The sequence below is a fragment of the Poecilia latipinna genome, unplaced genomic scaffold (assembly GCF_001443285.1).
Source record: "Poecilia latipinna isolate Pla-1442-1.1 unplaced genomic scaffold, P_latipinna-1.0 Scaffold159, whole genome shotgun sequence".
In the NCBI taxonomy this organism is placed as follows: domain Eukaryota; kingdom Metazoa; phylum Chordata; class Actinopteri; order Cyprinodontiformes; family Poeciliidae; genus Poecilia; species Poecilia latipinna.
In genome coordinates this window covers 532,063-547,652 of record NW_015112775.1, presented here as the reverse complement: position 1 = coordinate 547,652, position 15,590 = coordinate 532,063, and the positions used below count along the sequence as shown (strand labels likewise).

General features: G+C 39.7%; 1 protein-coding gene across 13 annotated transcripts in view; it reads right to left on the bottom strand.

Moving 5' to 3' along the window:
• The window catches only part of map7d3 (MAP7 domain containing 3), a 42,476-nt gene that overhangs the window by 9,256 nt on the left and 17,630 nt on the right, over positions 1-15,590 (bottom strand). The window contains exons 2-13 of one of the 13 annotated variants that reach the window (XM_015029650.1): positions 14,060-14,161; positions 13,672-13,752; positions 13,291-13,454; positions 12,389-12,500; positions 11,101-11,184; positions 9,549-9,656; positions 8,381-8,482; positions 7,872-7,970; positions 5,893-6,018; positions 3,365-3,504; positions 825-955; positions 530-750 (exon numbers count right to left, since the gene is read on the bottom strand). In XM_015029650.1, the coding sequence (XP_014885136.1) occupies positions 530-750; positions 825-955; positions 3,365-3,504; positions 5,893-6,018; positions 7,872-7,970; positions 8,381-8,482; positions 9,549-9,656; positions 11,101-11,184; positions 12,389-12,500; positions 13,291-13,454; positions 13,672-13,752; positions 14,060-14,161 (1,470 nt within the window). The remainder of the gene's footprint in view (positions 1-529; positions 751-824; positions 956-3,364; positions 3,505-5,892; positions 6,019-7,871; positions 7,971-8,380; positions 8,483-9,548; positions 9,657-11,100; positions 11,185-12,388; positions 12,501-13,290; positions 13,455-13,671; positions 13,753-14,059; positions 14,162-15,590) is intronic. The other 12 variants (XM_015029651.1, XM_015029655.1, XM_015029656.1 and 9 more) reach the window with 12 other exon arrangements.

Genomic DNA, 15,590 nt, shown 5'->3' with positions numbered 1-15,590 from the left:
CTCTTTATAGGTAAAGAGTCTTTTATTTTATGAACTACTGACAACATGTCTCTGAGACTCCAAGCAAAACTGTAGTATTTCTTTGCAGAAAATGAGAAACGGTCAAAATAAAAAAGATGCAGCGCTTTCAGACCTTAAATAATGCAAAGAAAACAGGTTCATATTTACGTAGAAACAACTTATTTCAACTCTGGAAGAGTTCAGGAATCAATATTTGGTGGAAAAACCAGGAAGTTCTGTTCATTTTGACCAGAACTGAATGTTTTTAGCTGCAGATGGATCCTTACAAATAATAAAGAACAGACTAAAGGAATGCTACGTTACTGCATTTTAGGCAATAAAATGTTTTAAAACTGAATCTAATTGTTTATTTGCTTCTTTTAATGTTTTTGTCATATTGTATTAAATAAGCTTAAAAAAATAAATCTTAGAATGTTTTTTTTTTCTTTTCTGACAGAATAATGGAATACTAAAATAATCTGTAGTTGCAGTCCTAATCTGTAAACCAACTGAATGTTTCGCAGCTCACCGTCTTTGTCTTTGGTCTTGCTGGCCTCAGCAGCCTGGGGAGCCACAGGCTGAACAGGACCCAGGTCCTTGGACTTGGAGTCCCTCTTGCGCAGCGTTGGCGGCCCAGTTGGAGTGAGAGATGGTTTCTGGATGGGTGGGGGTTTGGCTGATGCTGGCTGAGGAGACGGGGGGCGCTGCTTCATCGCAGACGGCGAAGGCGGGCGCGTCTTGGGACTTTGCCTGTATGAGAAAAAGGTTACATTTTAATTTAAAGTCAAATCAAAAGAAGTGAGTGGGCGTGTGTAAAGTCTTACTTGGATGCTGACGGGGACGGGGTTCTCTTTGGAGTTGGGCTAGGCGCTGGAGACGGTGAGCGGTGGCGTCCCATGGAGGTGGACGGTGAGGCGGGACGTTGGCCCCTGGGTGATGCTAATTGTTTGTCTTTCTGTAGGGAAAAAAAGGACAAATTTGACTGATTTAAAAGAAAATATCTGAAGAAACCTTCATTTTAAAACAACTGAACAACAAATGCCTCGTCTTATTTGACGTTTCAAATAGTCTGTGTTGATCTGAATATCTGCAGGAGTTTGGTTTCATGTGACGACCTAAAGCAGGTTCTCATAAGAACATGGATGCGATTAATCATTTGGAGCCAATGGCTTGAAGTGTACAGTGTCTTTGTCTCCTCTGGAGTCACATGGGTGACCTTGCTGTCATCATGTTTACAGCTCTAAATAAAGCATTTGCACATTAAAAGTTAATGAAACGACATCCTAGAAGCCTGTGTGGTTTCTCACCCAGGGAATCAGCTCCTTTTGAGCCCTGAAACAAAGCACATTTTCTCCTAAAGCCCTCACCACCGGATTACTGTTTTCGGTATTTAGGTGCACATGCAACAAGTCCAGTTTAAAGTCAATTGTTCTGATAATTCACGGGATAAAAAAATGGCACATTAAAGCCTTTTTAATGCATTATTAGAGATACAACGCAAAAATAAAGTAATTCAATCCCCTTTTTGCAGTGCAGTAACATAGCATTCCTTTAGTGATACCAAAGCTCAGCTCTGTCTGCTCGACTTGACTTCGATATAAAATAAAAAGGCAGTCAACTTGAAATAAAAAATGATTTTTGCAGTTGTTTTTTTATATTTTTTTAATCTTAAATGCAAAGTGAGTATAATGAACAGAGACTCCCTTTTGAGTCTCTGTTCTCTAGCTAATGATTAATCGACTCAATAATCAACTCATGGCGATTAATAGGCCTGTCATGATAGCAAATTTTGCTGGACAATAAATTATTCCAGAAGTTATTGCGATAACCGATAATGTTGTTTTGAGTAATATCGTGGTAATGGCATAATAATGCAAAGATCAATAAACTTCAAATTGTAAACATTTAACACCGGAAGTGCAAGACGTTTTAAAGATCCAAAACATCAGAAACAACAAATAAAATGAAACTTTTCTCATCCAGTTTTTGGTAGAAAGAAGAAATCAAGCAGATGGAAATTACTGAGTTTGTCTTAATTTATCATGTAATTGATCTATTGTTTATTGTGTCAGACCAAATTGTAGGCCGCAATTTTTCAAAGGCCTAATTTTCCTTTCTAATCACACAGAAGAGTTTCAGTGCTGTCATACTTTAATTTAGATCATATCTTACTAATATAAGTGGAGCAGAAGGACAGAAAACGATGAAGTAAAAAAAAAAAGTCAAGTGCTTCCTAAATTAGCCTCCGTGACCAGGGTGGGGTCGGTCTGCTTTGCATGGCTTGACCCGAGCATAATTGGGCCACTGTGGATCCCTTTGTTTCATACAACAACAATGAAGTCCTTCACCACCACAGAGGAGGACGAGAACGGGCAGATTACTCTGCAGAGCCGGGCACCGAGGCCACCAAGCTAGAACAGAGAGGTGGACTTTGTGTGCAGGAGTAGGAAACTATTCCTCTGGAGGATAAACAAATGCAGCATCAGGTGACCAGGCATGTTCAAAGCACAGCAGGGGCAGCATTTTCCTACGGTTAGCATAATACTTTGACAGGCAAATGTAAATATGTGCATATAAATCAGACCATGTCAGGCCATTTTCCCACCAGTTTAAAGCCCTTTTATTGTTGGAGCATGAATTTTGTATCGTTATTTTAAAATGCTTGGGAGACAAACTAAAAGCATCAAATTTTCACCTTGGTTACTAAGGTTACAACTAGAAAACTATCAAGTTTGTGAACCAGAAAGAATCATTTAAAATGTTAACTCCACCAGAAGATGTCACAATAAAGCATTCCAGAAGTTATTGTGATAAACTATAACATTGTTTACAATCATTTTGAAGTAATTCTTCAAAAATGGTAACACATTCGTAAAGATCAACAATGAACATTTAATACAGGAACTGGAAGACATTTTAAATATCCAAAATAAATAAACAAAAAAATAAATTATAAAGTCTCTGCAAACAAAACTGTCCTTAATAGAAAAGGCACGTTGAGACAAAAGCACCAAACTGAAAACTTTTGCCATTCAGTTTTAGTAGAAAGAGGAAAAATGGGAAATCATGAAAATAAAAATGATTGAGCTCCTTCTAACATAACATGCAATTAATTAATTCATTGTGCCAGGCCTAGCTGATATTAACATTTTACTGATATTTCCAATAGCATTCAGCCTCTAGATGCATTCTGATGGTTATTCAGACTTCTTCCTCAATGAGTCACTCAGTAATTTGAATACAGTTCAGATCAGACCCGACAACCAAGTAATCCTGGCTAACCTACTGACACAGGTGCAGCTTAATTCAATAAATAAGATGTAATAAGCTGCATTTTTTACTGCAGAATGAAGAGATCTCTCACCAGGGATGTGTCGAGGGCTTCGCTGGCTGATTTTGATGTAGTCATGCCGCTCTTCTGTCGGTCGATGCTGCGGCTGCGCAAGGGGCCGCGCGCCGGGTTCATGGGGCTGGGGGAGGCTGAACGAGGACACAGGTGACACTCTGGTAAAGGACACAGTCATCGCAGGGCCAGGGGAGCACAACCAATGGGAGGCAGGAGTGAGAAGCGACCGAGTTGGGCAGCAAAGCAGCAAAAAGAGTGAAGAGAGTTGATGGAGAAGAGAGGGAGATTTGGGGAGAGGCAGATGATGGTTGGAGAGAAATGTGGGAAGAGTGGTTTGTGAGGGAACAAAAGCACACAAAGAGCAATTTGTTAGATGTAGCACTTAAGCAGGCTCTAGGTTGATTTCTACATTTTGGGAGATAGGATGAGCGAGGAGGAACAATCTGAGCAAAGTCCCAAACACACACTGCATCCACCAAAGCTTCGGCACACAACGTAAATATATAAACAGGAAGCACGTCATAACACAAAGAACACGAAACCTAACAACACTGAAAACACACAACGTCTTTAAAAAACACGTCTAAGTTTTAACTTTGTCTTGTAATCACAATCTTTCACCGTTAAAGGCAAGAATGACTGAATTAAAAATATATCTAAACTTGGGATTTTGACCATTTTCCCAAGTTAAACCACAAACTTGGGAAAAGGCGTGAGCCCGCACATGATTTCACATGTTGATAACGTTAAATGTTAATACCACTGTTTAACTAAATCACACTGAAATTAAATACTTACACATGCATATGAGCAAATTTAGTACATGCTGTTGTTGATCTGTTCATATATAGAAGACTGTGGAAGGTCTTAGCTTTGATGCATTTAATGACTTTAGGGAAAAAAGGGGTTTTCAATGTTTGAACAATCTGATTTAAGCCATTCGGGAAAAATTGGCCAATTGAGATGTCTGACTACTGACTGGTGCAGCTCACTCCACAGGTTTCCAGTTATTCCTAGTGTTGCTCAAATAACACCTACCTTTAAAGTTTTGTCATCTATATCTATTTATCGTAATTTGATTTTAAGAAATACATTAATAAAATACAGAATAAATGTCCACTAATATTAAGTATTTAAATATTCAAGCTTTTGCTGGGGTAGCAATCCTGCCGTTAACTGTTTTACAGACATGTTGCTCATAACTGTACTTGTGCATACAGCTGTATAACCAGCTGACCAAGCGTGCTGGAGCTCAGCTTGGGTTGCTAGGTAACAAGCAGTGTCTGCTGATTTGTGATGTTACATTTGGAAGGTTTTTGAAACGGCTCATTTTCCAGACACAAAAATACATCAACTTTCTGCCAAAAAAAAACATGGCTGGGAGTTTGTTTGCTTTTTTAAAACCTTGTGCTGCTTTTAGAAGCAGCTGAGACCCAAGTGAAAGTATAAAAACATACGAAATGTGAATTTTACAGAGTAGGGCCCCTTTAAACTGTAGGAAGGTTATTATGGAAAACTGTTGCGGTACTGAAACAAACTTTTAAAAACCTCTAAACCAGTAATTAGTTCATGGCTACTTGTGAATGGAAGTGGCTGTCAGGAGCTATAGTAATCATGTTTACAGCTGGGAGGAGAAAATAGCTTTCTTCACCAGCTTGCTGTGTCAGATTGGGGGGATTAGCCGTCATAATCCCGAGACCTGGAGAACTCTTCCTGTCACAATATCGCTCCGAACGTGCTCAGTAATTCACTGTGACGGCGCACGGAGCGGCAGTGGTGACTGTGCAACACACCCTGTCACGAGCTCTCCCTCCTGCCGAGGACGACGGCTCTACTGGGCTCCACAGGATCTATAGCTGTTAATGGGCTGGTAATGGCCAGTCAATAAACACAACACACTAGAAGGTCCAGGCAGCCCTAAAGTGAGAGCTTGTTTCATAACTTATAAAGCATACAAAGAGATATCCGTATTGTATTCCCATCAGCCAGTGACACAATGCCCTGGATGTAGCTTTAGAACAGCATAATTTGTCCAAATATCAATGAATTCACCCGAAATGTCGCCTCACTACTGGAACACGTGCATAAAAACACGGCAGACCTTTTCAGACGTAACAAGAACCAATAGGTAATCAGCTTAGGGTAAATCTCTTGGAGCATGAGGCTCGTCAGATGGAAAGAAATGTTTGTGGCCAAGGCTGCTGCTCAACAAACAGCCAATTGTGACAGAACCAAACAGACATGTGAGCTGGAACACTGTTCATGTCAATATTTACATACTACTTGAGTATATACACATGAGTGCAATGTACTGAAAATAATTGGTGTGCAAACACTGCAAATTGCTAAAAGAGGCTTTATCGATGTTTTTTCTTTCTCTAGTTCCACCACCAATGTCAAAGCCAAAGGGAATTAAAAGCATTTAAGAGTTCAGTAGGATCCTACAGAAGTACTACTAAGAGACTTTAAGCTTCTCTAATAGGCAGGAGAGGGGTACTGATCTAGCCATCCTTCTTCTGAGTCAGGGTCTCCGAAGCGGAGGTTACCTGTAGCATCTGATCCTTCAGCGGACAGGACGGCGGCGCTCTTGCTCCTAGCTAGTGAGGCCTGGGTGGGAGTGAGCAGGCGACTAAGGACCCCTTCATCCACTGTACTGGCCGGTGGCTTGCGGGCTACACGGCCGAAAAATCACCGAAAAACAGCAGAGGAAGGAATGGGTGGATGAGAGTTGGGGAGGATGAAGGCAAAAAGAAAAGTCACCAGGTGATTTAACAGGAGAGAATCATACTGAACCAAAGGTTAAGTCTCTGTACTCATACATGGACTGTCTGTCTGGGTCACTGTCCAAACCATGAATGAGCACAGAGAAAAATGATCTGAAACTGAACATGAGTAAAAACAGAAGGTCAATTAGACAGCGAGGCCGAATCAACGGTTCCTTGAAGAAGGAGGAGGAATGCTGATGAAAAAAATAAAGGTTAATTGATCCTAAAGAACGAGGAAGAATACGGTTGTGTGAGAAGAGAAACAGACCAAAGAAAGTGATAGAGTGAATGAATGTGACCATGCAACTTCTGCTGCACATCTCCACTGCAGATAATGAAGATGTGGCAAAAATAAAACACCCAAATGAAGAAAATGGTGCAAAGCAGGGGGCTAAATGAAACATAAAATTGAGGTTTGCCTGTTGTAAGGTAACAAAAGCTCAAGTGGTAGGAAAGCTTTTTAAAAGCTAGCTTTGTAACAGGAAACCCTTTCTGACAGGACATCTGCTGATGACAGATCAATAAATGATGGTCGGTAATTCAGGATCAATCTCAGTTTTTAGTTTGTTCCTAGACACGGTTAAGGTCATGCTAAAGCAAATAAGTCTGTGTTTAAGAGGATTTACGGTTGCAGATGTAACACTCTGCTTCATCACTAGCTAAGTTAACCACACAGAAAACACATTTGTACAAGACAATAACATCATTCGAGTTTCACTGGCACAAACAGGACAATGTGGCTGAAGCACAAACAAAAAAAGCACTTGTGGTTAACAGCAACACGGAGCCTGCAACAAGCTGCTGTTGTTACTTCTGCGCTCTCGTCCTTCTGTGGAAGGATGGCACCGAGAGACACCGCACTGAGGCAACGGCGAGTTAAATCCAGCAATGACGCCATCTTGAAGGGAGAAGACAACCATCACTTTGATACAACAGGACAAAAAACCGCGTTAGAGCAGACGACATGTAACAGAACAGTTCCTGTACGGATGCTTAGTAACAAAAAAGGCAAAAATAATTAAACGAGTGACAAACACCGAGTAGGGTTAGGGAAGCAGAAATGTTAAGTATTCTTAGGGCTGGACAATAAATCGATAATGTATAATCACAATAGACATGATAGAATATTCAATAGTCAATATGAAGAATATTCACTGAACTTTGATTCAGAACCGCACAGCATTCTGGGAGATGGAGGCAGAGGAAAGGCTTCATCTGCTCAAAGCTGGGTTTGTGGAATCAGCTAACTCTCTCACTCTGTGGTTACCTAGCAACTCACTCAATCATTCTTTGGTTACCTAGCAACAACCTTCTGACCTTAACCTTCATAACTGCTTAAAATAAATGAATAAAAGAAACAGCATGGACTGAAAACTGTGGATCAAACAGGAAAGGTCACACCACCAGTTTGTCAGTATTTCAGATATTTAAAACTAAAAAACTAATCAACAATTATCAACAATTGATATGAAACGCTTATATCATGATACATTTTTCAGCCATATCGTCCAGCCCTAAGTGTTTTATTACAAACAGTACAGTGAAGAATAATAGCATCTGCTTTAAGAGAAATTGACCATTCAGTGCAAAAGATGTGGTTAAAAGGAGAAGACAAGCCAAAACCAACCATGACCTCCACAGCACTCAACTGATATAAACATTTCTCTCAGAAGTGCTTAGTTTAGGAAAAGGAAGCTGAATGCTTGTTGTTAAAAAGGAGGCGACCCGAGCAGAGCATGCTGCTTTTCCATGCTAGCCACCTTGATTGTCCGTTGTCCCCTTTTCGGGCTTGGCAGGGGTCTGTGCTCTGCTCACACTTACTCGTGTGAGGGAGGAACTTCTCTTCTTCACAGAGCGGCCTACAGACATGAGAGCGGAGTTATAACCAACCACACACCGCGGAGGGAGTCAACAAGCAAAAAAGCCCAGGAAAGAGTCTGCGGGTCATGTGCGCTTCGTTTGGCCTTATGCAAGTCACCAGGGTCAGCGCTGGCAGCAGCTGACGCCCTAGTTTAAGAGATAATGGGTAAACACACAGACAAGCTTTACCACTGTTTGAGCGAACTTTTTCCTTCGGAAACACACTTTAGGAGAAATAAGCCCAACAGCTGCAAGGCTTTCACACAAGCAAGACTTAGAAAGCTCACTCAGTTTAGAGTTTAAAGCAGCTTCAGGGCTGAAAACGTGTCACCGCTCTGATGAGCGATGCAACGTGACCCGGTTTTGGTTCTAAAAGCATAGGTAGGATAGAAGAGGGGATCGTGTGCACCTGTCTGTTCCACCTGAAGCTGTTTGCCATCTCCCTTACAGGCCTGAGCAGCCGTGCCATTGCTTGGCAACCGGTTACAAGACGAACTCCTCGGCCTAACACCTGAGAGACAATAATCAAACACCCACAGATAAAATTAGATGAAAAGAGAAAAGCCTTTCTTTATTTTACTGCTTTATGCTTAAGGCGAAGTACAAATAATGAAAAATGCATAGAGGTGAAAACAAATCTATTTAGAACGAGGAAAAAAAATGTCAAAGGGTCAGTTTAACATGTACATTGTTTCGTTTAAATTCAAGTCATTTATTAACAGAATATAGATGAATTTCAAGCATTTGCTTCCATTATCTTTAATGATTATAGGTTACATCTTTTAGTTGGAGATTGTGGAAAACGGATCATAAATACAGATTTGTAACTGCTGACTTGACAGATGTCCTTCAAATAGTTACTGAAAACCTTCACCTGCAGGGAAAGCAACAAAAGGTTTCTGCTAAAGAACAAAATCTTGTATCCAAGAATATTAGTGGAAAGTTGAGTGGAAGGAAAATGTGTAACAGAAGAAGGTGTACCTTGACATGCAACATCTAATTCACACTGCAAGTCAATTATAAAATCCCCAACTAAATATGGGATAGGTATTATACTGTGCAGTACACAGACAGCATTTTATGGATTACAATTATTATTTTCAATTGAACTTTGAAGAGTATAACTTTCTGATCAATTTGGAATTGTTTTAAAGATGTAAGCTGTAATCATTCAAAGTAATAGAAATAAACACCATTGTACTAATAGGCAGTTTTGAAATTAAAACATGTTTCAACATGGAAATAATGGCAATTAAAACGACTAATTTCAACCAAAAAGAAAAGGAGTAAAAAGACCCCAACTTTGGTGACTAAAACTCATAAAAAGTATATTAAAAGGCACAATCAGTAAGCATCACAGGCAGCAGTTTTATGGACCCACATGACATTGTACCAGATTCTACACACTCCGAGTTTATTAGACAATTAGTACCGACACAGGGAGAGGCTGGAAGAAACCTTATTAGTCACACAGTTTCTGCATCTTTATTCTAAAAAACATTAAGAGGATTTCACTGTATGGGTCAGAGCATTGGAAAGCAATCTGAGGAGGAGGAGGAGGGAGAGGAAGGACTTACTTTTGTCAGGTGATTTACCGAGGGTGGCAGAGGAGGAGGATAAACGTTTGCTGATGCCAGCCTCGGGCGGCTGTTTCAGGTTAGTTGTGGATGTGGAGCGCTTGTCAGCTAAAAGCAGGGAGGAAGAACAGACAAGGGAGGAGGGATTTACAGGAGGGCAGCCAATAGGGAAGGGATTCAGGTGCAGGCAAGGGACTACCAGGCTCTACTACTAACTCCTTTAAGAGAAAACAGTCAGGTTTGCTTCCAGGTATATGAGCTATTTATGCAACATTCAGCTAATGCAATATAAACCCAGAACATGAACAAGCCAGTTTGTAGTCAGCAGACAACAGCTGTTGGGTTTAGCCAACCCTAACCAGACAGCATTAACAACAGACAATAGTGGTACTTCAATAGTGGTACTTTGTTGATTTTCGTTTGAAAGGTTTGAATGCCAAGTGGCCGTGTCACCTGGATGTGCACAGCTGCAGGGCCGGGCAAAATTACCTAAAGCAATCACTGGAATCAATAGTCCCGTTTGGATCTATTGTACTGGACAAGGAAAATAACCAGCCTGTTTCTGTGTTTGGGTCTCTGAAGAAATGCATAACATACTTATTGTACTTTTTTAACATACTGTCCAGCAACTGTAAAAAGTGTGGATCAATTCGATTCTTCACCATTCTAATAAACGAATCACTTTGGACCAAGGTGCATAAATCATTTTAAATGTGTTTTTTTTTCTTTTGATAATTTCATATTTTTGATTAATTAAAGAGAATGCAACAGATTATCACCTTTCCTTTTCAAACAAAATCTATTTACACTCATTCTGTAAAAATAAGTAATCCCCACTTATTTTATTGAAGTTATTAAATAAAACAGATTATGTCCAGCGCCTGCTGTTTGGGCATTCATAAAAATATTAATCTATTTTACAATACTGTAGTTTTCTGAGACATTGAACTGTGATCAGTAAACCATAATCATCAAAATTATAAGCAATAAAGGCTTGAAATAATTCAATCCATGTCTGACAGACCCATATGTTGCACAAGTTTCACTTACTGAAATGAGTGACAAAAATACTGAACTTTTTCTAGTTTTTTCAGACACACATGATTAGCATAAACACCCTGATTTGATGGTAGCTGTGCAATTAAGTTAGTATTTAAAGCAGTCCAAGCATTTATTTGCAAAGCTTGCAGCGGAAAATGACTTTGCGATAATAAATGTGCAATATATGGTAGAGCACTACTGCTTTTCCATATGTCTACCTGCTGTTAATTTTCTTAGAAACAGCAGAAACAGGAGTAAATCCAATATTTTGACCACACCTGCGCATCAGTGAGAGTGAGAAAGCCACACATGAAGCTAAAAACCAAACCTAGTGAACTTTCTGGATGAATGCCTCAGAAAAACAGAAAACTGTTAGTGAAAAGTGTCAGTTAGTGCCAGGCAAGGAGTAGATGGGGCAACATGTGACGGTGGAAAGGACAGATGGTAAACAAGCCATTTGTGGTGCCAGTGAAAGTCCATGCTGCACAAAGGTAAACAAATTAAACAAAACCTTGTCCACTCCTTGGTGGCTTTTCTGGCGAGGGAGAGGAGACAACTATAGCTACTGGAGAAGAGATGCTGGCGTCAGAATCTCCTGTGGGAAAACACAGCGCTCTGAGTGGAGCAAACACACGAGGACGGGACACATCCTTCACACGAAGAACAGAACGATATTCATAACACACGACACCTGAAAGTTATGCAGCTGTGGTTAATTCTCCCAGTTAAAAAAAATGACAAAGTTTAGCTAATAATTTGAACAACAACTATTTTACAGTGGGTTTTAACTAATCATACCAGTTGAATATTTGCACATTTTGTCAAACTTTTATGCATGTTACTGGGAATTTTTTTTGACACATAAAAAAGTAGCACAAAACTCGGATGTGGAAGGAAAATAATCCTTGGTCCTGGAGCTGCTTGAAGGTGAACATCCACCCTGCTTTTCACATGAATGTGAAGTTAAATTTTAATCTCATCTAGTCAGAGTAGCTTATGCCACATGATTGGAGTTTTCTATACATGGTTTTTGACAAATTGGACTTGAGGCTTTTTTCCAAGCCAGTCTTACATAAAGGCCATATTTGTGGGGCGCATCTTTTACTTCAGCTCCAAAGTCGCCAGTTGGACAAAACTCTCCCTCATTTTCAGATGATGGATTGAAGAGCATACAGTCAGTTTTAAAACTCAGGATGTTGTTTTATATCTTAAAAATTGTTTAAACCTCTCCACAGCTTTCTCTCCGACTTGTCTGCCATATTCCTTGATCTTCATGAAGTTATTCGCTCACAAATCTTCTCCAACAAACCTCGGAGGTCTTCACAGATCAGCTTTTATATTGAGATTAAATTACACTGGACTTATAAAGGCAATGCGGATTCACTGCATTTAATTTAGAGGTATCAGAGTGAAGGGGGGCAGACTACAAATTAAAACCAAACTTTAAGGATTTGTATTTGTTTTGAGAACCACATATTTACCCCCCACTTCCAGTTATGTGCTACTTTATTTTGGTCTAACATATTAAAATCGGAGTAAAATACTTTGAAGTTTGTAGCTGTAAATAAAAAACATGGAAACGTTCAACAGAGTATGAAGAGTTTTGCAAGACACAAAGAACATGGTGCAATTTTTCAGTAAATCATTTTTAATGCATATTAAGCAAACGTAACCTGCTGTGTCTGCTGATGTCAACCATCTTGAAGACGCTGAAGTCTTGTTTTGAAAAGTTCACTATGCCTCAAACAAACAAACAAAAACCCCTGAAGCTTAATCAGCATAACACAAATTTCCTGTACCTGCTCGTCCATCTTGGTCTCCGGACAATCCTCCCCAAGACCACCTCTTCTGTCTCTGCTCGACTCGCTGGCTCCGTTCTAGTGTTCGCCTCATGACTGCCTCGTAGTGCTCCTGAAGAACGACGAGGACAGAGCAAAAGAAAACACAAGTCATTGTTTTCAGCCTCCAAGGGTGGAAATATATCGATGTCCTTCACTGCACAAGAGCTGGAACAAATAAACCACAATCTAACTGTTTTAAAATTAGCTCTTAAGAAAATATAAGATGATCAATTTAAGATGTCAAACTCCATGATAACTTCATTTTGAGCCACATCAAAAACCTGACTGTTCTTAAAGGGCCGGTTGTGCCAGAATGTATTGATAAAACCCAAAACTGTTAAAGTATTTAAATTTTAAGAAACACTTATTGAATGCTGAAACAAACGTATATTTATTAATAATATTGAACATTTTTGACACTGATCAGTCCCTCCAGGATTTTGTGAATCCTGGAGGGACAAAATCCTGTCCTCCTGTCCTCCTTTTGTGTTTTTTGCAATAAAAGTCACAGATCGTGGTGCTAATTTAGAAATATTTGGAAGGAATTTGTGCAATATTTGCACTAATGTATGATGTTAAATGTGACTTTTTATTAATCGCTGCATCAATCATGAACTATAACGTGACACCAAGTAAGGCTCAGGCAGCAGTCACTTTGTTCAATTTTGAGAGAAAAAATTGCAGTAAAATCAGAAACAATGTGGGGATCTGTTGATTTTCTGTGAATTTTGAAAACCTGAAGGCATTTACTGATGTAATTTGGAGTCTAGAGAGCCACAAAGAGCTATGGTGGGTCAGATTTGGCTCTCGGGCCTTCTTATATCACATGTGGTATAAAAAAACAAGTTAGAACTTTTTACCTTTTCCTCTTCCTGCTTCTGCTTCCTCTTCTCCTCCACAGCCAATCGTTTCTGTTCCTCCTTCTTCCGCTGTTCCTCGAGCTTTTTCTGACGTTCCTCCAGCTGGCGTTCCACTTGCAGCTTAGCTTTGCGCTCCCGCTCCATGATCTGGGACTCCCGTAAAGCTGACAACATTTAAGGGTTGTTAAAGTGTGCCACTGAAAACCAGACACTTAATCTGCAGTCCTTCATGTATGGGTGTGGCATAATCTCTATATTGAAAAGCCATTTGGCATTGAAGCTATAACTAGCAGTGACACACATTCTTGATTAATCTACAGCATGCTATGCTTTTATTAAGCAGTTGATCGCCAAAGAAAGTAAGCCATATTCTTCTTTTACCCTGTTGTTTCTCTGCCTCCTCTCGCCTCTCTTTCGCCACTCGCAGCCGGTCGTCTACTCTAAGTGCGGCGCCGTCAATAACTGAAGACATGAAGGTATAAAGCAGGTTAAAAACTAAAAACCATGCACAGCAACCCAGACAACTTGGAAGGGAATTACACTGAAGCAGAGTGCTACGAAGGCTTTGTATGGTGCAAGCAGATGTGTGCATGTGACTGTCATTAATGAGCTTTGGCAACTGTTACAGTAATAAGATGATGACTAACCTCCTTTAAGCCACACTAGGAAGATGGCGGAGGTGGATCGTGTTGCACTGGTTAACGTTATGGAAGATAAAAGCTGTGATAGAGCTTTGATTGTATCCGTGTCAGTGTGTGGTGTCATGTACCTGGCTTACAGCCCTGAGGTTTGGACGGGGAGACGGCTGATGGTCCTGGACTGTTCCCTGCTAAGCTACGCCGCTCCTCGGCTTGTGCCTGTGCAGCCGCGGCTGTGAGGGGAAACAAAGACATCCAGGACTTACAGATCAAACTACACACACATTATGAATTAATATAACTGCATAATCCTGATACAGAGTAGTATGAGGTAGAGGTGGGCACTTATCATGAAAAATTAAGACTTTTGATTCAACATTGTCCTGATAAATTTCCCTTATTGATGGTAAGTAAAAACAAAACTGGCAGTATGATTGGAAATGTTATTTTGCTATTTTATCCATTGTTTTTTTCACAAGAAAATCAATAAATATCAGTAAATTTGGAAATATGATTAAATGCAGTTACTGTGTGCAGTTAAGTGATATAAATCACACATTTTTTTAAAGTAAATTACATCCTGCAGAAGTCTATATTTCAAATGAGAATATTTTTCAAGAATAATAGAAATGTGTGTCATGCATTCATAACCATATAGTTACTTAAAAAACACAACAGTAGCTCAAAAATATTGTGATATTATTTAGTCTGGGGTATTTTAGCATGTAAGAATGACATGCTTTTCTCTGCTGCAGAAGATTTATTGAGCGATTTGGAATAATCACCCATACCTTCCCTCTCATTGCCACCTCTATATTAGAAATGTCTTAAATTAATCCTTTAAAAGTTGTGCTTAGTCTTGTACTGACTGAGCACAACTTTCTACTACCACCATCATTGTTCTCTGCTGCACTGAGAACCCAAAGGTCACAAGGGAAGGAAATGGTGAGGACGTGATTATTTTTTTATGAGCCCTGGAATCAATCAGGAGCTTCTTTTCCTCCGGTTGCCGTGCATTCAGCATTACAGAACTGCTGACCGAGCAAAACGACCAGCATGCCTGATACTCGCTGTATTGACTGACACTTTCAAATCTGTCCTGAAAGGATCTCGCCTACTCTAAAACCAAATATGAAATTATTTTGACCAAGCAGTGACCTCAGTTGAACATATAGTAATGATATATGAAACCCAAACTTTAGCAAATGAGTATTTCTACTTATTTCTATTTAAAGTACCAAGGTGTATTTTATGTGATGTAATTTCCACACCCACAACTTTGTATAAAGTACAAGAAGTGTTAGGAAACTTGGTCTTTGAACTTTGAGTCGCATTTCATTACAATTTCATGAGTTAGGTCAACATAAAGTGCCAAATAATTATGAAATAAAGGGAAAAAGGATTGACCGGTTTGAAGTTTGGCACAAATCAAGTACAGGACAGATCAAAGACGAGGAAGACAGGGTTCTGTTGCATAGTGAGTCGTCTTTCCAATCAAACTATGTGCAAATTAATACCACAAAGGACTCGTTGGATTGCACCAACTGTTGGCGAAACGTCTTGAACTCACATTTGCATTTCAATTTAACATCCAGACTGTTGGTATCACGAACCAGGAAGAGTGAGGAACAAGCATTTATCGCAATTAGGGCTGTTGTAAAC